At 48.9% G+C, this 23069-nt stretch overlaps 1 protein-coding gene across 1 annotated transcript in view; it reads right to left on the minus strand.

Annotated features, from left to right (window-relative positions):
* Window positions 1-8151: 8151 nt before the first annotated feature.
* CAPN13 (calpain 13) overlaps window positions 8152-23069 on the minus strand; it is a 78997-nt gene continuing 64079 nt past the window's right edge. The window contains exons 18-25 of the mRNA XM_074341516.1: window positions 22269-22326; window positions 22114-22172; window positions 20393-20461; window positions 18410-18485; window positions 16388-16516; window positions 15508-15563; window positions 14885-14942; window positions 8152-8607 (exon numbers count right to left, since the gene is read on the minus strand). Coding sequence (XP_074197617.1) covers window positions 14916-14942; window positions 15508-15563; window positions 16388-16516; window positions 18410-18485; window positions 20393-20461; window positions 22114-22172; window positions 22269-22326 — 474 coding nt within the window. The 3' untranslated portion in view covers window positions 8152-8607; window positions 14885-14915. The remainder of the gene's footprint in view (window positions 8608-14884; window positions 14943-15507; window positions 15564-16387; window positions 16517-18409; window positions 18486-20392; window positions 20462-22113; window positions 22173-22268; window positions 22327-23069) is intronic.

Below are 23069 nucleotides of genomic sequence, written 5' to 3' on the forward strand. Positions count from 1 at the left end.
TCTTCCACTGTTTCAGGGTCCTTCTGGGTCTGCACCAAACTTATGAGGTGATACCCAACCCTGCATTCATCTGCCAGGGACCCGGCTGTGCACCAAAGCCTGGGCTGGGCCATTTCACAATGTTACCTTATTTAATCATTCTCACAACCACATTAGGAGGCAGTAATTTTTTTTCTCTTTTAAATAGGCTCATTTTTAGAGCAGTTTTTGGTTCACAGAAAAGTTGAGGGGAAAGTTATAGATAGTTCCATCTACCCTTATTCACCCACTCCTACCCTCCAGCCCCACAGCATCCCCTACCGAGTGGTACACGTGCTACAATCAATGAACCTCCCCTCACACGTCATCATCACCTACAGTCCACAGCTTACACCAGGGCTCCCTCCCAGTGTTATAACTCCATGGGTTTGGACTAGAGGCGGTGTTTTAAAATGCTTGTTTACAGAGAGCAGCTAGGCTAGAGGGCTAGGGCCCAGGCCACAGCCCAGAGGTAGTGGGGATCTAACTCTATACAGGGTGGGTGGGGGGCCGCCACGGGACAGGCAGCAGCCGGCCGCTGGAGATCACCCTGAGAAGGCAGAGCTGGTGGGGGTCACAGACACGCCTCAGCTAGTGTTTGCTGTGTATTCACAAGGCCCAAGTCAGACGATGTTGAGGTTTTCTGCCTCTGGGGCTCTGTGACAAGGAAGAGTCTAAGCTGTTTTCATGCTTTTGTAGAATTGAACAGACTGAACTTGAGACATTTCTGAATTCTCCCTTCCTGGACGTGATTTACAGGTGGCCATCTCTACAGGGACTCAGGAGAAATGATCAGCTACTGTAACGCTGATGGGGCCCCAGTCACTGGTGAACTGGATTAGTGTTCCCTAAAAAGGCCCCGTCCCTGGCTTCCCCTCAAACTCTCTCACCTCCTACCGTGTCTGGTGGGGTCAGGGTGTGGGCTTAGCCTCCCCTTCTCCCCGCAGGGGCACTTCTGGAATTTCCTGGCCTGAGTTCTGGTTCAGCACCTTACCCCTTACCACCTGCCCCTGCCCGGGAGCAAATGCACATCCCCTCAGGTCTGGCCCAGCTTTCTGCCTACAGGGGCTTCAAATCCGGAGCCTGGATTTCAGCTCTACCCCGTGTCTGGGTGCCCTTGGGCGGACCCCCGGTTTCCTCATTGATGGCCCTTATTTCCGAGCAGATGGGACTCCCAGCATGCTGCAGTGCGGAAACACCCCCTGCCTGGGGATATGCCTAAAGGGCGGCCCGGCAAGGGGGCCCAGGGTCCTGGTGCCCATCTTCCAATTTTCCAGCTGATAAACAGGAATCAATGTGGCCTCTTAGAGCCATCATGACCTCATCACCCGTGAAGCAGATCAACATGCCCTATCTGATTTTCATTTCAGAGGCCAGGTATCAATACTGACCTTCCCGCAGTGCCCTGGGGCTAGAGGAGCTTGTTAGCATGAAATTCCCCCTCCCTCAGCTATGGCCAGGTAACCCATCTCACTCTCCACTCCCAGCCCAGTGGAGGTTGCTGGTCTTCTCTTGGATGCATCAGGATTCCAGCACCCCCACCCCCGCCCCCAACCTATCACACTGGAATCTGCACAGAAGGCCCCAGAGCCTCCATATCACCAAGCTCTCAGGGATTCTGGTTTGAAAATCAGCGCCTTAGGGCACTCCTAGGGCATCTGCCTCTCCAAGGAGGAGAGCCTACAAAGCAGTGCCGGGAGTGTGGACACAGCTCAGTGCGTGAGGTCCTGGCTTCAATCCCCAGAACTTTCGCATTAAAAAAAAAAAAAAAAAAAAAGCAGCAATGCTGGGAAGTCTTCCGTGAGTTCATGGGGGAGGCAGGTGAGGGAGAAGAGCAGCATCTAACTGTCCTTCCTCCTTTACAGAGAGAGGCACTGTTAGCTGGAGTAGGAACCCCAAATAAGTCCCGCACACATCATTTTAAACCCCAGCTCAGCCATGTATATTAGCTTCATATCCTTCTCAGGTTACTTCCAGCTTTCAGTGTCTTCCTAACACTAAAACAGGACTTCTAATATCTATCTCAAAGAATGATGCTTGAGATTATATGAGATTCATGAAGGAAATGCATAGCCCAGGGCCTGGTGCAGAGTAGGGGTGCCTGTCATCAGTCGGTTGCCTCTCAACTCCAAATTCACTCTTCTTTGCCTTGCTTTGTAATACTGTAGATGGGCCCTGTCAACCTTTCTCCTTTGCCGGCTGGTGAAATGTTAGGCTTGGTTGGTAGAGGGTCCTAGAGAGATACCACAAGGCATGGAGAGGAACAGCACCCCCTTCCTGGCTCCAGTGTGCCTTTTTCTTCCCACTGTGTGACTGACAGCAGGGGTTCTCTCACCTCGTGGTGCTCCTCCAGGGAGTTTTTTCTGGATCAGAGCAGGGGGACCTCCAGTGCTCCAGCTCCAGCTGGCTGGTGCTGCAATGAACTTCACCATCCAGTGGGCTGTAGCCACACCCTCTCCAAAGTGGTCTGAATCTCATCCAAGTTCTCCGTTCCATCTTGGGGTAACCTCCCTCATCCTTAGCGGTGGCAGCTGCTTCCTGCATTTTCTATTCCCGTATTCCTTAGTGTCCTCTGTTTCCCCCTTTAGTAGTGAACTACCTTTCACTAGTTAATAATTCATATTCAATTTTCCCTATTCAAATAGCTAGTTTGATTTTTGTCTCCTGACTAATACACAGTAGGTGTTTTTAAATGATAGTTCACCTGCTCTCCAGCTCCAACAAAGTATTTTTACACCTACTATTTAATAGCAAGGGGGAAATCATGCACCATCAGAAGCTGTGGTGACTCTAGAAATCACATCCCCAACCTGAATGAGTGACTTCCTTCTTCAAGGGATTCCAGAGAGTTACCCTTGTATATGTCTCGGGGAAGCCATAGGAAGTGATGGTGACATGAACAGAGCCATACTGGAAAGCACCATGGTCCTCTGTGGAAGTCGTGCAGAACTCAAAGATTACACTTTGAGAAAGACTAATAAATAACCAAAAATGAGGTATAAGGGACGTGATTCAAGAGGCAGGAACCCAGTTCTTCTAGGACAGGAAATGATGTCGGACCAGGAAAGACCTGAGAGCTCAGATCCGGTGTCCTCAGCTGTGCCAAAACACCGTGAGTGCCCGGCCCCGAGGGGAGGTCAGAAGTTTCAGGGCACAACCCTCTTTCCACTCCTTGTGGCTCGTGGGGTATCAGTAGAGGGAGGCAAGTTGTTAAAAAGAACCTACCACATTGTTCCTTAGGGATATATGAACCCTAAGGATCCCACCAACAGGGCAAGATTCTGGTACCCAAATCAGCAAGCACAGGTGAAGTCCACCCACCCCCAACAGAAAGCTGGCTCAACGAGGCTCCCTTCTGGCTGGCTGTGTCACTCTGTCCCACCTCAGCGCTGGCAGCCGGCAGCCGGCAGGGAGGCGGGCCTCGGCGTGGACCATCAGTGGCCTGGCTGTGTGGTTCTATTGAAGGCTGAGTGGAAGTGGGTGTGTGGCAGGACTGTGCATGACCACGTGGGTGGGGCCCCAGGCTCTCAGTGGTGAACGTCTTCTCAGTAGGGATATCCTGTCCGCTGCATGGACCTAGCATCCCTGACTGCATGCCATAAGTCACAGCAGTCTCAGAGAATAAGGCAGTTATAAGGGAAGGACTTAAGGGCCAAACCCCCATTTGAAGAAATGGAGTAGGATCAGAAAGCGAGAGTGCAAGGCTGGGATGACAACAGTTACTCGCACTGAGAATTAATGCTGCCCTTCTAGCCTTGGGGAGGACGGGGCTTTGGCAAGGGCTGAGAAGCAGGGCTGGGCTGTGATTAGCTGAGGTGGCCACGGGGTGGCACTGTCTCACCACCATCGGTGGCTGCACTGTGGCCTGATTCCACCTTTCCAGGGCAATGTCAAAGCTAATGATCAACCCCAGATGTGTGAAGGGGCATTGTTTTTTCATTCCATGTATACAGTATAATTTCTATTTTTTTAAATTGAAATATAGCTGACATGCAGTATTACGCTATTTGCAGGTGTACTGGAAAATGATTTGACATTTGCATACAGTATGAAATGATCACACGGTAAGTCTAGTAACCATGTGTCCCCATACAAAGTTATTACAATATTAGACTGTATTCCTAATGCTGTAACATACAGTGAAGAGGCTTTTGAATTTCCATCACTGAAAACATCATAAAAGGAGCAGCAACTCCCAGGCTGAGGGAGAGGAGCACTCTTTAATTCCCCAGAGAGTAGGTCTCAGTAAGAGCTGATGCTGCTGCATGGCTAGGGGATCTTTTTTTCCTGCCTAATTGCTGCCTCTTAATGATGATTTGGCTTATAAGCCTCAGGACCTGCCTCCCCAAGTGTGTGCTGTGGAAGGGACCTTAGAGATCTCCAAGTTCAGCCCCTTCATTTTAGAGAAGAAGGTATCCCGGAAAGAGAAGGCCATTCCTCAAAGCACACAGAGCCGCATGGAGGCAGAACTGGGATTTGCACCTGAGACTCCAGAGTCCTTGCCTGGTGCCCTGTCCACTCTGCCACACTCCCCATCTTTACACTACGCATGCTCATTCACTCATTCCCTTCACACTATTGAACACTTACTCTATGCTATTTTCTTTCCTTTGTGCCTGAACAGAATTGGAAACTCTTAAAGACGTAAGATGATGTGGCATGTCAGTGACCCTGTGAGTGTGGCACAGCTGGGGGTCAGTTTCCTTCCCCTGGCTCAAGAGTATTTACCAATATCATCTATTCTTTATGCAAAAAAGGGGCAGGAATGAGATGAGAATTCAGATGAAGACAGAGTCAGACAGATGATAGGGCGATTCCGCTGAAAAGGCAGCTTGGACAAATTGCAAGGTGGATGCTTCGAAGCTGCAACAACTGTGACCATCAGGGGGCAGTGTTTCACCACATCCTGCTTGGTCAAAGAGACTATTTTTCGAGCACTGAAAAAAGTCAATCTTTTAAGGGAACAGAGGAGTGTTTAAAAGGAGTCTAAGTGTGGAAAAAAGAAGATATATCAGTCTGAACTTGAAACTGATCTCTGGAAGGCAGTCATTTTTTCGTTTTGCCTATCTCTTCTGACTCCGGCAGCTATGGAGCTGACGATAGCTGTAAAGTTGGAGAATTATGTCTCTGTATCCAGCCCCTTTCACATGGCCCTTCTCCCATGGTCCAGACTTGTGCATAACCTTAGAAGCCCTCTGGGGACTTCTGGCGGTCTCAGAGAGGATGGTCTAGAGGGATGCCCCAGCCAGTACAGCCTCCAGCCTGTCCATCCTCCTCTCTACTGTCCTCCATCAGGCTGAAAAGTCAGCCAGACTGCCCATTCCACATCTGTCTGCTCAGATTCAGACATCACCTGCTCTGCTGTAGCCCAGTGTCGCTGGTGTACTCATTATGGACCACTCCGCTGGGATGTTAAGCACTTTTGGCTTGGTTGAGGGATGGTTAATCAACAACCTTGTCAGAGTGATGGATTCTTCTAGGATTATTGCTTAATTAGCTTGTTTAGAGGTAAAAATCAACCAGGACATCAGTTCTTGGGGAGCTGGAAGGAAGGGGAGCAGTGAGCTGGGCAGTGGGAGGACGGGACCTTAGACATCCCAGGTAGCAACTTGTGGCCTCAAGTGGGATGGCGGGAGGCCTCTGACTAGAGCAGACCTTCAGCTTGAACGCATTAGCCATTTCATAGCCACCCCAACTGCTGTTGTTCAGAGCATTTCCATCATTCAGTGGAGCTGCAAAGCAGTGATTCCTGAAATGTCACCCAAGGACCACAGGCATCACTTGTGAGCTTTTAAAAAAAAAAGCAGATTCCCAGGTCTAGCATCAGACTTTCTGGATCAGAATCTCTGAGGTTTTTTTAAAAAGTTATCCCAGGTTTTTAATGCACAATAAAGTTTGAGAGCCACAGCCCTGACGAGCGTTGGGCAAGTCAACATTTCTGCTGGCAACAGACCCAAATGAGTGGGCTCGATGGCCACCCCTCCCCCCAACACCCACAGACCCAAGTCTCCCTCCTTCCGTTTTAGTCTCCTGACTTCTCTCACATCCTTGGTCTCTCCCATCTTATTTTGTCAAGATTGCTCCCTGCCATGTCTCATTTGTCTGCCTGCTGTCATGTCTGAACCATCCTTCCCCCCGCCAGCTCTCCATTTTCATCTTCTGTCTTTCCCTCTCCCCTTTTTCTCTTTCCTCTGTGCTGACTATTGTATGGGCACCCGACACTCTATATACCCCCTTCTATATTCTGTCCCATCTGGCAGGGGCTGGGAGCTTAAGAACTACCTTCCCAGTAGAGTCCCAGATACACTTCAAGTCCCACCAGTGAGAAGCACTTAGGGTTCGGAAGGCAGCAAAGAGACAGAAGCCTTGTCATTCTGTCCCTGGCTGGATGGGCAGACATGGGGCAGGTAGGAGGTTCTGTCCTGTAATTCACCCACTTAGGGCCTCAGGCAGCTGTGATGGTTCTGGCCGTTCCCTAGAGTGTCTGGCGAGGGCAGTGGCGGCAGCTTCTAGGTTCTCTGCAAGCTGGTGGTGAACCTGAGAGTGGGGGTGATCTTCTCAGGTCTGTGCTCCTCCAGCCAATCTAAGAGCTTTGTGAGCACCTCATCCCCTGTGTTAAATCCCTCCTTGAAATACCTCGAGCAGGTCCGGTTCTCCTGCCTGACGCTGCATGATAACTTCTCCATTCTTCCTCCCACTTAAACTTTCCTTCTATTCTACGCTCCCTCCCCATTCCTATTTCCCAACCCCTCCTCCTAATTGGCTATTGTATGAAACTGAAAGTTTTAAATGTTTAGTTTTGGACAAGTTACAGTATTTCTGATTTAAAATGTAGGTGAATTGAACATTGCTTTAGGTTGAAAAACCTCTCATTGAACTGAGTTGCCTGTATCTGAGGCCCCGGTGGATTCTGTTCTAGGTCAGGGCCCTTGATGGAGCACAGGGGATGGGGAGAGGAAGGGGCGAGGGAGACCACAGGCACAAGAGAGCACAAGTGGGCAGGTGTGTTGGACTTTGTACCCAGACGTTTAGCTGAAAGTCATCTCTGAGTCCTGCCGAAGTGACTCATTCATTCTTTTGAGCTTTTCTTTTCTTTCTTTCTCCCTTCCTTCCTTCCATCCTCCCTCCCTCCTTCCTTCCTTTTTCTTCCTTCCTTTTTCTTCCTTTCTTTCTTTCTTTCTTTCTTTCTTTCTTTCTTTCTTTCTCTTTTCTTTCTTTCTTTCTTTCTTTCTTTCTTTCTTTCTTTCTTTCTTTCTTTCTTTCTTTCTTTCTTTCTTTTCTTTTCTTTTCTTTCTCTCTCTTTCTTTCTTTTCCTTTCTTTCTTCCTTCCTTCCTTCCTTCCTTCCTCCCTCCCTCCTTCCTTCCTTTCTTTCTTTCTTTTCTTCCTCCCTTCCTTTTCTTTCTTTCCTTTCTTTATTTCTTTCTTAAGCAGAGTCTATGTTGACCTGTCAGGACCAGTGCTGTACGTGCAGAAGACTGTACGTAAGAGGGCAGTCTGACAGCCCAGGACTTGGGTCTGCTGACATTATCTCTGTTGACCTCCAAAGTCCACGCTGATAACCATGGCCTTCTACCCCAGTTAACCAAGCAAAATGACTTGGCCCAGGCTTTACTGTGTGTCTGACCCTGCCCTGCTACTGAAATGATCTCAGACACTGCAGTGGTCCCCGAGGGATGCAGGTTAGCTCACTGCGTGTGTGTTTCTTGTACTGGGATGCATCCACCTTCAAATGCTAACCTAGGTCCTGACCATGGGTGTTCACATGATGGCACACCCCTGCCCATGCCATCCACCTTCTGATGGCTTCTGCTCAGAAAGGTCACATTCTGGAAGGTTCCTACCCTTCTGTCCTCTTGACACACACATTCACAAGGATTTCCTCATCGGAGAGCTGCTTCCATGGATGAGTTCTCAAGTGCCAGTTCTCCTGAGTGGGGTCTGGCCTGGCCACTCTTTGGAATCTCTTCTGAACTCTAGTGGGCCATGACCTTGTGGAGCTAGCTGATGACCACTTTATGGATAAGGAAGGAAGGAGTGGGGAGGTGCCTACCTTGCTGGCTGGATTTCCCCTTCCCCACATGTAGTTTTCATCCAGAACTAAAATCCTATTTGTCCTAAAGGAGTTGAAGACCTTTAGGGAAACTGTTTTATTTTGCCATTTGGCTGTGAAACAATCAGGATTCAGACACTGGGGAGTATGAATAGTTCTGCAAACACCCAGCGGACTGCCCCCATATCACACATGGCACACTGTGGGTGGACTGACTGGTTCCTTCCGGATTTTCCAAGAAATGGATTGAATTGGTGGAGGGGACTGAGAGGCAGCTTTCCCCTTGCTTTCCCACAAGGGAATAGCTCTTGTTTCATTCTCCAGGGATCCGAGGCAGGTGTCTTCAAGTGTTCAGGTCACCTGATCTGTGACCTCAGGCTAATGAGAGCCTGACCCAGCTGAGGATCCAGCCCAGGCTCCTTGAAGGCAGCTTTGACTACGTTCCAGGCAGAGCAGGCTTCCAAGTATCACAACCACAGGGGCAGCACAGCCCGACAAGATGAGAGCCAGATTCTTGAGTGATCACTGGGAGTCTGTCCTAGAGAAAGACACAGATACTCAAACGCAGAAGGCCCAGGGCAAGTAAAGAAGCTTTTCCTTCCTTTGAGTGACCACAGAGGTCAGGCCCCATTCCCACAGATGCTGATCAGGACGACCAGACCACAGAAGGAGCACATGTGCCACCTGCTGGCAAGGCTGGACCAGCTCCATCACACCTTTGCCTTCAATGGATGGGAATGTCTCCACCTCATTCTTCAAAATACCCTGGAGGGACCCTCCCCACCTACTCTGCCCTGTCTAAGTGCAAACCACAGTTCATTTAGCACCTGAGTGCCCGCCGCAAAGTAGAAGGGAAGCTGGAGAGCAGGTGTTCCTCCAACCCTCTCGGTGGGTTGGAAGGGCTGAGAACAGGGGCAGCCAGAATAACCATAACTCTGTCCTCTGGTCCAGCTGAGCTGTGGGCCCCCTTGGAAGAGTGGCTTTTCTCAAGGGCACGTCTCCTAGATTAAAGTGATATTCTTGCGTAGATATTTTTTTCCACAACTCGAATCAACCAACTGTCCTGCCCACGTGGTAAAGAAGCAGTCTTGATTCTTCTTCTGTCTCCCTCCTCGTCTCTTGTATATTAAACTCCCATCTCTCAGATTATTTGCTAGTTTGCTTATTTATTTTTCATGAAAGTCCAGCCCAAGGTATATAATTAAAAAATTCAAACAGTATTATGAGGCATGAGGAAAAAACAGCAGTCCCCTGCCCCATTCCTATCCAAACTTCCTCTCTCCAAACTCTTCCTTCTGTGCTTTCTTCCTTACATCTAAATAGTATGTTCACTTGGTTACCCCTTGACTTGCCAATTTTAAATGCTTACTGACGTCGTACGATGGAAGATGGGGCTGGGATGTTCCTAACCCACTTCCACTGTATCTCCTCTCCCTCCATTTTCTAACGTATTTATGTCTCGTGTTTTGTTAAATCAGTATTCAATCTTTGTTTTATGACAATTATGTACGTACAGTTTACTGCTGAGTGAAGAGATACTCTGAGTTTCACATTTCCTCTCTTCTAGAATTCTGTTTTTCCAGAAGTTAATTTGAAAAACCTGCTTAGTTTATGTCACTATCCTAATAATTCTTCCAAAATCCTCCAGCAGAATTTCAAAATCCTCCTGAAAACTATTTTCCCCATGATTAAGGGAGTAGATAAACATACTGGTCCCCTACTCCCCCAAGGTCACTCGCCCTGCCCCCTGCTGGGCTTCTTGTTCAGATGTACAGCCTTGGCCTTTGACTTCCTAGCTAGTGAAGGATCAAGTGCTGGACCTCCTGTTTCTTGAATTCCAACTCCTCCTCCTTCTTGGTTTATGCCCTTGGCATGTCTCTGTTATTGTTCTAGTTGGATGCATTTCTCTTTAAAAGCGAGCTCTGGAAAGCTGGACACCCTGGGTTTAAAAGGTGCCCGGGAATCACCAGGCATGTGCTTGCCAAAAGAGGTGGGGAGTTTTCACATCCAGACATATATCCAGGCAAATCCAGACTTCTCAGCTGTCAAAAAGAATTTCTTTGGTCTGAAGGATGGAGAGATGGATTTATTAGGAGAGAAGGAGACCCTCTCTTGTGAAAACTGCCATTGGTAAATCAGGACCAGGGCCACTGCTGTTCATATTTCACCTGGATGCAGAGTAGGAGGAGGGGGCCCATTCCTCAAGACGCTTTATTTCTGTGTGGTGGGAAACTGTTATCAATGCTGACTTCGTTAGAACAAGGCACTTCGCTGCCATATTGACAGTTCATCAGCGTGAATGCAGATGACATTAGCTAGACAAACTCTCAGCAGACTTGCCGTGTACTGAGCTTTCAGACTCTAAATCAGCTGCACTCAACATAGCCTCAAACGCCCAAGGACTGTATACCAAAGCACTGAGTATCAGCATTCTTCAAAGTAAGAGCTTGACTGTCTTTTAACAATTTTAACATAAAACACGCCCCTAGTGTGACCATGGAGGCGCATGCTCTGTTCAAAAGAAACGGATATGCTGGGGGTGGGGGAAGAGGATGTGTCTGGTTGCACATTTTGGTATCCCAATTTACTAAGTTAGAGGAGAGCAGATGGTTGAAAGATGAGAGAGAGAGAGGAATGGAAGTGTTCTCCCAATGGGAGCGCACCCCAGCTTGCCTGGCGGATCCAAGGGTAGGTAGAAGCGTCTTGTACACAGTCTACAGGGAGCGGTCCAGCGCGAAAGGAGACCGGCGAGGGGCTTCAGTGACCCCCCAGTCTCTGGGAGAAGTCTACTTAGGTCATCTGACAAGGCCTTCCGTTGTTTCAGTGACCACTTCCTTGCACAGAGGACCAAATGAGCAAGGAGAGGGACTGCCCTTCGGACTGAATGCTGGCCAACAGGGAACCTGGGAGGGATGGAAATCTTACAAGGAAATCACTTTGACTTTGTAGTATTGAAGTCAGGGGATATTGGGCAGGGTTGAAATATGCCCAGGACTCAGGAAAGCCGATTTCAAAAGGATGAGAGGATTAACAGGTCAGACGGTAGCCTTTATAAAAGGATACAGACCATGACGTATCAGAGATATTGTAACAAGATAATGTTAACCACCTGCTGCCTACTAATCCCAATGTGGTAGAAGGTAGAAATAGCTAAAACAGCATGAAGACGTGGGTTTAAGACAATATTTACAAAAGTTGGGATGAGAACAAGACAAAGGAAGACACAAACCGGAAAGGACAATTTCTTTCAGTCATTTGGGAAATCATTACTGAGTGGTTTCTCTACATGCTAAGGAGATAGCAACAAATAAGACATACCTAGGCTGACAGTGTACAAGGGAATACAGACATCAAGCAAGTAACCGAAAGCGTGTTGACTCAGCAAACTACCAGTGGAGGGGAGCTTTCTCAACCTGACAAATGGTATCTACAAAAACCCCACAGCTGACTTTATACATATTGGTGAAATATGAGTATTTTCTCCCAAGATCAAGAACACAAGACTGTCTGCTTTCTCAGCCTCTACCCAGCATTGTATTAGAAGTTCCAGCCAGGACAATTAGACAAGAAAAACAAACAAAAGGCATCCAGATTGGAATGAAGGAAATAAAACTATCTTCATTTGTAGATGACATGATTATGTGTATGTATATATGCATGTGTGTGTGCGTGTGTGTCTGTGTGTATAAATAAGAAATCATCTAAAAAGCTATTAGAATTAAGAAAGGAGTTCAGCAAGGTGGCAGAATATAAGTTCAAGATATAACAGTCAATTTTACTTCTATACATGAGCAATGAACAATCCGAAAATAAAACTGTGTATAATAGCCTCAAATAGAATAAAATGTGTAAGAATAAATTTAACAAAGGAAGTGCAGGACTTCTACACTGAAAAACCACAAAACAATGTTGAAAGAAATTAAAGATCTAAAAATAACGGAGGGACATCTCATGTTCATGGATCAGAAAACTTTCTATTGTGACATTGGCAATACTCCCTAAACTGATCTATAGATTTATGTGATTGCCATCAAAATCTCAGCTGCCTTTATTTTCTGCAGAATTTGTTAAGATGATCCTAAAATTCATATGTAAATGCAAAGAACTCAGAATCACCAAAACACTCTTGAAAAAGAAAACCAAGTTGGAAGACCCACACTTCCTGATTTCAGAACTTCCTACAAAACTACAGTATTTAACACAGTGCAGTACTGGCATAAGGACAGACATACAGATCCATGGAACAGAATTTAAAGTTCAGGCATAAATCCTTACATTATGATAAACTGATTTTTGGAAAGGATGCCAAGACAATAAAATGAGGCATATAACAATCTCTTCAATAAACAATGCCAGGACAATGGGATACACACAGGCAAAAGAATGAAGTTGGACCTCCTACAACACACCATACACAAAAACTACCTCAAAATGGACCAAACACATCAATGCAGGAGCTAAACTATAAAACTCTTCAGAGAAAAACTTTGGAGAAAATATTCATGATCTTGGGTTAGGCAATGATTAGATACCACACCAAAAGTGTAAGTGACAGAAGGAAAAACAGGTAAGTTGAACTTCATCAAAATTAAAAACTCATATTCTGAAAATGATATCATCAAGAAACGTAAAAGGCAACATGCAAAATGAGAGAAAATGTTTGTAAATGGTGTAATCGACAAGGGATTAATATCCAAACTATACAAATAGTTCACATAACTCAATATAAAAAACAACAGTCCAATTGAAAAAAAAGGATAGAAGATTTGAATAGACACCTTTCCAAACAAGACATACAGATGGCTAATAGGCACACAAAAAGATGCTCAACATTGCTAATTATTAGAGAAATGCAAATCAAAACCACAATGAGGTATCACCTCACACCTGTCAGAATGGCTATCATTAAAAACTCCACAAATAACAAATGTTATTTTGAGGATGTGGGAATTCTTATACTCTGTTGGTGGGAATGTAAATTGGTGCAGCCACCATGTAAAATTGTACGGAACTTCATTGAAAAATTAATACTAGGCTCTGTGTGCCTGCACTGTATAAGAAACTGAACCAACACGTAGGACCACAGGACACGCCCAACCACTTGAATGGGCACGGCATGCTACCTTTCACTGGTGTCAAGGAAGACTGAGCTGTGCATCTTGGCCTCAGAGGAGGGCCTTCAGTGACCAGCTGCCTGCACAGCGCCCACTGGCTGCTCAGCTGGTGATGTCCTTCTGACTCGCAGCCTCGCTGAGTCCACCCAAAGTATTCCATGTTTACGATGACCCATCGACAGCCCACGACAGGTGATTAACTACTCTGAGTCATTCAGGACTCAGCTCCCAGGCAGTCTCCTAGAGAGACATCACAACTTCCAGGCCAAGGCAGTTGTACCATCATCTTTGTGTGAACCTCTGTGTCAGCCTTCACTAGACTATTGTAACTGATTCATTACATTTACATTTCTGTCTCTTTTACTCCATAGCAAGACCCTGTAAGGCAAGGACTGAGTTTGATTTCCCTAAAGACCTATATATCCATCTGTCCATGGGAGATCTCCATACGGGTGACTCACAAGCACATCACCACATCCAAAGCTGAACCCATATGAAGCACCCTCTCTTCGTGTCCATATAACACCCAAGCCTCTTTCACTGCAACTTGTATATTAGAGTATAGTTTCCTGTTTATAGGACTATCTCTCCCACTAGGTAGTGAGCAACAGAGGTCAGAAATCATGTGAATTTTATTTATCTTTGTGCCCCTGGAGTCTAGCACAGAGCCTCCCATATAGGAGCTATTCAATAAACAGTCACTGAACTGAAAAAAAAATTAATAATAGAACTACCGTATGATCCAACAATTCTACTTCTGGGTATTTATTCAAAGAAAACAAAGACATTAACTCAAAAAGATATAGGCACCCTCATGCTCATTGTGGCATTATTTATAGTAGCCAAGGCATAGAACAACCTAAGTGTCCCTCAAAGGATGAATGGATAAAGAAATTGTGGTTATATGTATATACAATAGAATATTATTCAGCCATGAAAAAGGAGAAGGTCCTGTCATTAGTGACAACATGCATGAAGGGCATTATGCTAAGTGCAGTAAGTCAGAGAGAGACAAATACTGTATGATTTCACTTATATGTGGAATCTAAAAAATAGCAACAACAAAAAACCCAAACCAAACTGAAAGATACAGAGATCAGACTAGTGGTTGCCACAAGTTGGGGGTCAGAGGTTGACCAAAATGTGTGAAGGTGATCAAAAGGTTCAAACTTCCAGTTACAAGTTTTGGGGATGTAATGTACAGCATGGTGAATATAGTTAGTGGTACTGTGTTGTATATTTGAAAGTTGGTAAAAGTAAACTGTAAAAGTTCTTATCATAAGAAGAAAAAATAACTATGTAAGGTGATAGATGTTAACCCCACTTACCACAGTAATCATTTCACAATATGTACCTATTTCAAGTCATTTTGTTGTATGCTTAAAATGAATACAATGTTAAATGTCAATTATATCTCAATAAAAGTTAATTAATTTAAAAAAAGAATTCTAAATCCCTCATTTGTAACTTCCAGGACACACTCTTTCACGAATGCCCACTGGTCTGCATGACTGGGATGAAATCTGCAGCGTTGGTCTTGAAACTCAAGGGACAAGGGGCTGAGCCGTGGCTCACACACACAAGGGCTCTGTAATCTCAGTGGTGGGGGGTCTGCTCCCAGGGAGAAAGTCCCCCGTGCAGCTCCTGGAGGAGAAGGGGAATTTCCTAGGAGGAAATGATTCAAAAGCTTCCATGTCTTACCTGGGCTCTGGGGTCTGTTCTGCCGCTTGCTTCAGTTGTACATCACCAGGTTCATCCACTGAGAAATAAGCATCATTGTTACAACCAGTCTTTAAACTTGTTAGCTTAATACAGAGCAGGGTAAATGGTACCCTCTTTATTTGAAAGACCTCAGTCTAGTCTCGTCAACCCTTTCCAGCTAATTCCAACCCAAGCAGGAGGCCTCAGCCCTCTGTTGCAGCGCAGCTTCTGCTAATCCCTGAGTAGTGCAGGTGCTGAGAGGGACAGCTGAGGTCGACCAGCTGGCTGGGCCAGGACGCTCTTCCAAACACTCACTGGGAGTAAGTTTAATGTACAGTGAGCTCAGTAGGTGTTCCTTAGTTCCCTCTTGGATTTATGACTCCCACATAATCCTCTGCTTTATTAAGCTATTGGAAAAAAATAAAATCTGTCTGCCAAGATCCTAAAGCAGCCTTGGCAGCCAGCAATATATAAAGGCAGTAATTGGAGGCAGGAGGGGCCGGCAGCTTGGCTGGCCTTTGACAGACTGCTGAGTAGCCTCCGGGAGAGCAATGCCCCCTAGAATCAGGTGAGGGGGGTGGGCTGGGGTTGTGCCCTGTCTCTGGAAGGGGGAGGTACCTCACCTCCATTTTTGTCAGGTAGAGTCCTCTTCCATCCTTGGAGAGGTTATGGAAAGCCTCTGGGGTAAAGAGGAAGAGAGGAATCAGGACAGGCCTGGGGGCACGTGACATTCAAGGCAATGAGGTGATTCTGTGAAAAGCCCCAGGGGAGCTCCATCTCCCCTCCTCTTCTCTTTCCAGCCAAACTCTACAGCCGAGGGACAGCTCAGGGCTCACCTCTGGAAACAGCTCTCTCTGATGGCTCTGTCCCACACGACCCTCCCCTTTCCAGTTTCCTTGCACTTTGTGCCCCCTACACTTGGCCGTGGGGATGTCAGGACTTGTCTTAGGAAGTATTTCAGGGGCACTTCCCTGTCCAACTGAGAATTCTCTGGAGCAAGGGTTGTGTCTCTGGCTTTTCTTTTACCCTCCCAGGGCTCAGGTCTTCCCATCTGATTAATTGCCTTGCTCCGAGCTAGGGGTTTTTTTGAGTGATGTCACATGGCGCGGACAGTGGGAGGACCTCCTGCCCCAACCAACTCGCTTGTGTGTGCAATCTTTCAGCACAGACCAAATCATTCCTTGCATGACTGAAGAGGAGGTTTAAACCATAACCCAATCTGGAGAGGGGACACGGTGATTAGTTCCTGAAAAAGGTGCTGAGTAAGGTGATCAAAGGCCTGGGATGGGCGGATGTCCTGGAGAGAGAAGGGTACAGAGAGTGGTTGGGGACACAAGCCAACTACACCCTCACATAGGCCAATGCTGGCTCTGAGCAAGGGCTCCTAGCAGGACTCCAGCCCTTCCCACTACTAAGGCTTTGCCCAGGCCTGGGGCCGAGTGTATCTCTGGGCCCCTCCTGTGTTCTCTGGTCACTGGGAAGGTGCCCCCAGGTGACGCTTACTTGTCATGGCTTCAAGGCGCATCAGGAGGCAGACCAGGCTGGGGAAGGTGACCCTGCCGGAGCTGTCGCTGTACCGGAGGCTCATGAGACCCAGCAGCTCGTTGCTGACAGAGACGCCTGCCAGGAAGTCTGGGCCACAGGGAGAGGCGGTGAGCGCGCGGGAGGCCAGGAGTGGGGTGCAGGGACCTCGTGGCCTTCCACCACCTCAGCCCTCCCTCCTCGGCCCCATGCTGGCTGGTCCGCTCCTCTGCCGTGTATTTATGATTCTCTAGTTGCCTCTTGCTTGTTGGCTGCTGGGCCCCAACAATACTGTTCTGGAGTTTTGTCAGAGGCCAACTCAAGACACTCAAGACCCTTCATAATCATCTGATAATTCTCATGTGGGATGGGAGCTACCGAGACACCTGAAAGTTTGCTTCTGGCCCTGCCTGTCAGGCCTCTCTCTGCTGATGACTTTGTCTAAGGGAGGCTTCTTCCCCAACGCCGTGACTGCATGTGGGTCTCATGCATGGTGGCTGCTGGGCTTGGTAAGTGTGATTCCTGGAGGAGGGATTCAGTCCTAAGTCACCAGTCCAGGGAGCAGAGACCTCAGGTGGTGGCCTGAGGCAGGCAGGACAGAGGTGCCTTGCCCTCTTTGGGTCTTATCATCTTATATGTCTAGTTATGAGTTTCAGGGAGGCACCCACCCCAGAGCTGACAGTGGCAGACAGAGTAAGTGGGGCCTGTGCGCCCTGGTGAGCTAGAAGAACCTTGCAAACCAAACCCCTGATGGAGGGGACAAGCCTGGTGGCCCCTGGGCCCCACACAGCCAGAGACCTGTTTAGGTTCTCCTGCAGAGTTTAAATGGAAATTTGCATTCCTTTAGATAGGGCCTGCCTCTTGGGCTTGCCATAATCTCATATCACACCCCTTCCCTTTTTTCTTTTTTTTAACAGGCGCTCCATTGCCCCTTTCAGTCACCCACCTTGCCCCGCCCAGCTTTTCTGTTGAATTCCAACTGTTCTCTTTCTCCCTGCTATTATTCTGGAGTCATTAGTGAAGTCTCCTTTAAAGATTTCATCTTTCACTGGCTATTCAGTGGCTCTCAAAGTATGATCCTCAGACCAGGAGCTTCGGGCTCACTTGGAAACTTGTCAGAAAGGCAAATTCTTAAGCCCCACCCCAGCCCTCCTGAATCAGGTACTCCGGTTGGGTGAGGCAGCTCGCCAATCCCCACTTTGACAAGCCTACAGGGGGTTCTGACGCTCAGGTTTGAGAACCTCAGCCCTCCGCTATGAAGAATTAAGGGAGGAGCGAGGCTGAAGCCGGGGGAGCAGCAGCTCAGGTTCTGATTCTTTGTGCAGACTGGGAGTCCTGGGAGCCCTGGAGGCTGCCCTTTCAGCGGTAACCCACTGGCATCATAATTTTCCATTTTATTCAGGAAGGTGGCAATTTCCTGACTTAACCTTTCTGTGATCCACTTCCCCTGCTGGTACAGTGGGGATAATGATTCCTGCCCTTCCCAGTCCCAGAGCTGCTGAGACAATCCAACGAGGTGACGGGAGTGCAAGTTCCCGCTGAACTTCTGCGCCCTCCAGTGTTATTATCATCAGCCCAGGACTGAAGATCTGCCTCCTTGAAGCCGACAGATGCCATTCAATTTCACTTAGGCCCAGACCCTCAGTGAAGAGAGTATATCAAACCCACCCGTGGGTATTTAACCCTGATGGCCCAGACGCTGAGATGAAAGCGTCTTCAAGGCGAGCTTGACTTCTGGTAGGGTATCAACCGTGTGGGGTTACTTTTGCACAATTAGAGCTGTGCTGGGGAGAAAAGGCAATCGGCAAAATTGACCCGCATTGGAGAACTCAGGTGGGGGAGGGTGGAGTCTGAGTTCGGAGCCAGGAGGCCCACAGAGGCCGGGGTGAACCAGGGGAGGACACAGCTGCCCCTCTCCCAGCCTTGCCTACAGCATGCTAGGGGCATGGGCATCGCACACCCCCCGCTGCCGCCCCCAGTCTTCACTGCAAAGGGCCGCTTTACCTGTGTCATTTATGGCCTTCCACAAATCCGAGCTCAGGAAAACTCTGGAGTTCTTCTGGGTGTTCTGGAAAACACTCTGATACGGAAAAACAAGTAGGAAGCCTGTGTGAGTCCCAAGCCACCTGGAAGAGGATGTCTGGTAGGGGGAGGTCCTGCGAAATTCCTTTTCCATTCACTAAAACAGTAGGGAAGGCCCAGCTTAGAGGCTGGCACGGTGAGCAGCTGAGGACAGGGGAAGGGCTCTGCCTGGTAAAGCCAACCACCTGGCCGTGGGGGCGAGGGGGCGGCGGTGTGTGGCTGCCGTCCCTCTCCCAGGCCCGCACTTCTCCTGCTCCCGACCTGCCCTCCTTCCTCTTCCTCACCCCTCAGACTGGGCTCCTGCCCCCACAGGGAGCTGCCACTTTCCAGGGAGGTGGAGAGCTCTCTAGAGTTCGCCTAGGGTGGGGGTTAAGAGCACAGGCTTCACAACCAAATCGCTGGGTGTGAACCCCAGCTCAACGACTTGGCAGCTGTGTACCCTTGGGCAAGTTACCCGATCTTTCTGGGCCTCAGTTTCCCAACCTGTAGCACAGGGCTAGTTTCAGTACCTACCTCAGAGGCTTGTTGCAAGAAGTAAGTGAGCACATCTTTATAAAGTGCTTAGGAGCGCTCTGAGTAGCAACGCTGAAGGCAGGCGAGAACCACATCCCAGACCAGGTGCAGCCCCAGGATGAAGTCACTCCAACACCTCAGCTGTGTCCAGGGCGGCTCTACATTTTCCTGGGACTTTCTGCCTCTCCCTAATTCTCACCCTTACCCCTGGCATCCTTATGCTTCTCAGGTAAGGACACAGATGCTCAGGCAGGTAAGTAACTTGCCTTTGATTAAGCAGACAAGCACCACAGGACTCAATGCGGGACTCCTAATTGTGGTCTATGCTCAGCCTCCCTGCTGGAGCTGTTTCAAAGCAAAATACCCCTGAGCAGGCGTGCAGCTGAGGTCTCCTGCGGGAGACAATTACTGTGAAATAGCGGCTTGAGAACGTTCCCTGGCCTCTTTTGGCTTTGGGTGAGCGTTTTCTCAACTAGGTACTGACTCATTCAGTAATGCATTCGTTCGGTCATTTTTGAGTGCCTGCTGTGTGCTATACCCTGTGGAAGGCACTGGGGAAAAGGATGCATATGAGGAAATCCCTGCCCTGGAGGGCACGGTGATCTAATGGGAGGGGCACATCAGCCTGGTGAGAAGCCAGATGACCTCAGTCGGGGATCAGGTGATATAAATCATATATAAAATAACATATTTTTATTTTATTGTTGTGGGCTCAAGTGTTAGGGGCCAAGGGGGAATTAATTGGGTCTGGGGTGGGGGTGGGCAAGGCTTCAAGGAAGGCCCCACAGGGAAGGAGCTTTGGGGGATAGACTCTCGGGCTGGGTGGGTACCAGCCAGGCTCAGGGTGCAGGGAGTGGAGGGCGAGGAGTCTCATGGGTGGGGCCTGAAGGAGTGAGTGGGATGAGTGAAGGGGCTTCTCCTAGTCCCCAAAGTAGGGTCCCAACTCATGCATCTCTGATGAGTTTTGACTTTGTCCTGAGAACAATGGTGAGGACACACTGAAGCCACAGACCACCCCTGGGATTCTGATGTGTCTTCTGGCTTATGGAGGGGAAGGGAATGAAGTGGGCTGGTGGCCCGGGGGATGCTGCAGTGGCTGGGGGAAGGATGAGGAGGGCAGCGCTAGCCAGCGGTTTTAGCTGCAGTCCACGGGGACCCGGTTCTCCAGCCACCTAGAGCAGTCCCCAGCTGGCCACTTGACCAGGTATTTCCTTGTGCCACCTACTGGTGCTTGTACGTCTCCCCAAGCAAAAATGGGGCTCTCCTTGAGGGCGGGGATGAGATGCCTCGTCTTTCACCCCCCCCCAACCCTGGTGCAGGATCAGACACCCGGTAAATATATGCTAAAACAGATGGAATAGGAGTGCTAGCCCGAAGACAATACGCCGGTACCTGGCAGTGGGCCAGGCGGATCCACAGCCTTGAAAACTCCTCTTGGTCAAGGCGCCCGTTCACCTTCAGCTGGTGGACAGTTAAGAGTTAACCAGATCTGTGTGCAGTGAGCAGAGGGGTGGAGGAGAGGGAGCAGCTCCATCCATCAGCTAGCACGGAGGTTGGTCCAGCGCCACCTGGATGTGGCCCCATGCCAGCTGGTTCCTGCTGCGTCTGAAAGGGACCTGGCATAGATTTATTTTACAGGGGAGAATGGGCAACTGGATGGAGAAGGAAGCCCTGAGAAAGGCGAGCCAACACCACTTGCATCCAGGGGAAGAGAGAGAACCCAAAACACAGCCTTCGTCAGAGGGGCCCAACTCCCTCCTGCCAGGGAGACAGTGGGGAGGAGCCAGGGGGGTGGGGGTGGGTATCACTGCAGCTCCTGAGGCCTCATGAGAGGTAAGTGTGCACTAGGTGTGCACCAGCGGCTGGACCACGCTCTGTGTATTAAAGCCAGCTCTGATCACTCCATACGATGCATTTGATGAGAACTAATGAAAAGATTGATCTCTGAGGGCCTGCAGGGGAGCTGGAGGGTGAGCAGGAGGAAGGGTAGAAAAGAACTGTCTGCTTTACAGGGGTCTAGCAGACATGACCTCCCCTTGGGTTACCTTCCCCCTGCTGTGGGGCTGTTGAGGGCCATTTGGGTTCATCTGTGGGGATGGGCAGTGTCCCTGAGTGATTCCAAACCAGAGCCAGCAGAGACAGGGCCTGATTTATTATTTAATCAAGGAGGCCTCTTGTTCGACCATGGACAGCTTCACATCCTGTCGAGCCTTGTTAAGAGTGAAAAAGCCGGGGATCTGCCTCACTCCAGAGAGACAGCACGCACCCCAGGGAAGAGCTGCAAGGCAGCAGGTGAGGGTGATGTCCACGTGGAGCCATCAGGGACACGGGGCGGCAGGGGGAGACGTGTCTCACCAGAGAGTGGAAGTCAGGACAGGAATCAGGAGACCTGGGTTTGACTCCCAGGCCTGCCACTTGTGGCCATGAAACTTAGGCAGCCACAGCACCACCCCACCCCACCCCAGCCTCATCTGCAAATGCAGCCGGACGGTAACGACGGGGTGCAGCTGCCGTGCAGACTGAGGAGTTTTCTATAAGGGTTGGTGGTTGTTCTCTTTATTCAACTGGGGGCTTGTTGAGCACAGAATTTAAATAGTGAGGACTCCTCCAGTAGTAAGGAGCGAGGTGGAAGGAAAACAGTTACCACTGGTGTTGCAAGGAGGCAGTAAAGGAGAATGTGTGAACAGACTTGGGAGGCTGAAAACTCCAAATCCAGGCACAAATTCTGACTAGCTGTGTGATTGAGGTGAATGACTAAACCTCTCTGAGCCCCTGTTTCTTCTATTGCAACATAGGATAATACTTCTTATATCACAGAGGTTACTGCACGAATTACAAGGGAAAAACATACCGGTACCACTGTCGGCACGTAGCAGATGCTCGATAGATGGTATATTGTTACTGTGGCTGTGGTGCTTCTGGAGAGTTAATGAGTTGGTACAGAATCCCCAGAAACCCAGGCTCTTTGGTGAGCCCTTAGAACCAAGGAAGAAGAGAAAATACTGAGAGTGAGAAGAGGGTTCCCTAATGTCATAATTAACCCCCCGGGAAAGCCAACAGAGAGATGGGATCTTAGAGCCAGGGGAGGGGCAGGGGATGATGGCAAAGGATACATCCATCAGAGCCACGATGCTCCGGCACTGGTCCAGAGAGAATGTGTCCCCTGGAGGTCCTTAAGGGGGGAGAAAAGGAAGGACTAAAATGTCACGGAGCGGGGCACTGGACTGGCATGGCTGCAAGGATGGGGTTGGGGCCAGCGGGTCCTTACCCTTCAGGAATTCCTGGTTGAGAAGGCTCTGCAGCTGGGCAGCATCAATGTCCTGTCCCTGGTGCAAACAAGGAAGGGATGCAGGAATCACATCAGGGCCGGGGAGCTGAAGGGCACACTAAAAGCACTGGGATTTCTAAGCACTTAGCTCACCTTTGTCCCAGAGTCTCCTGATTGCCCCAGGCCACGGTGATAAGTCCCTCCAAACATCTGTAGTGCCTACTCCTGACATTTGATACCCAGTGTGGGTCACCTTGCATGTCCCTCTTCATTCATTATTGGCTGAAAGCAGTGTTTGCTTCCTCCCCACCATACCTGACACTTAGGAGCCCCTCTGGAGAAATATTATTGAATGAATCAATTCAGCCCTGCAGGTGTGTTTTCCCATCTGCTTCCAGAAAGGGACTGAGAGGAAACATGACTACTAAACGTGTGTATGTGGGGGGGGGGGGTGGATAAAAATGCCAGGAATCCAGGCTGAGAGAAGCTGCTCTAACTGAGCATGTTACTTAGCATGAGTCTTCCCAGCCACTGAAGCAGAAAGGGAGACATCATGGTTTTCCTTGGATAAAGAACGGGAACAACTGAGGTTGAGGGGAGAGAACCTTCTCCTGGCCTGAACTTCCGCAGGCGTCAACTCTTCTGTGGGGGACACCGAGCAGCTCGATGGGCAGCAGAAGCAGAGCTGTTCTACGTGCAGTCATTTCTTACAACCTCCTGGTAAAGGCAGAGAGTGTGATGGGACATCATCATCCTGGGAAAGTTTTTCCATGGGAGGAGCTGGAGCAAGGTCTCCCAGCA

The sequence above is a fragment of the Camelus bactrianus genome, chromosome 15 (genome assembly GCF_048773025.1).
Source record: "Camelus bactrianus isolate YW-2024 breed Bactrian camel chromosome 15, ASM4877302v1, whole genome shotgun sequence".
NCBI lineage: Eukaryota > Metazoa > Chordata > Mammalia > Artiodactyla > Camelidae > Camelus > Camelus bactrianus.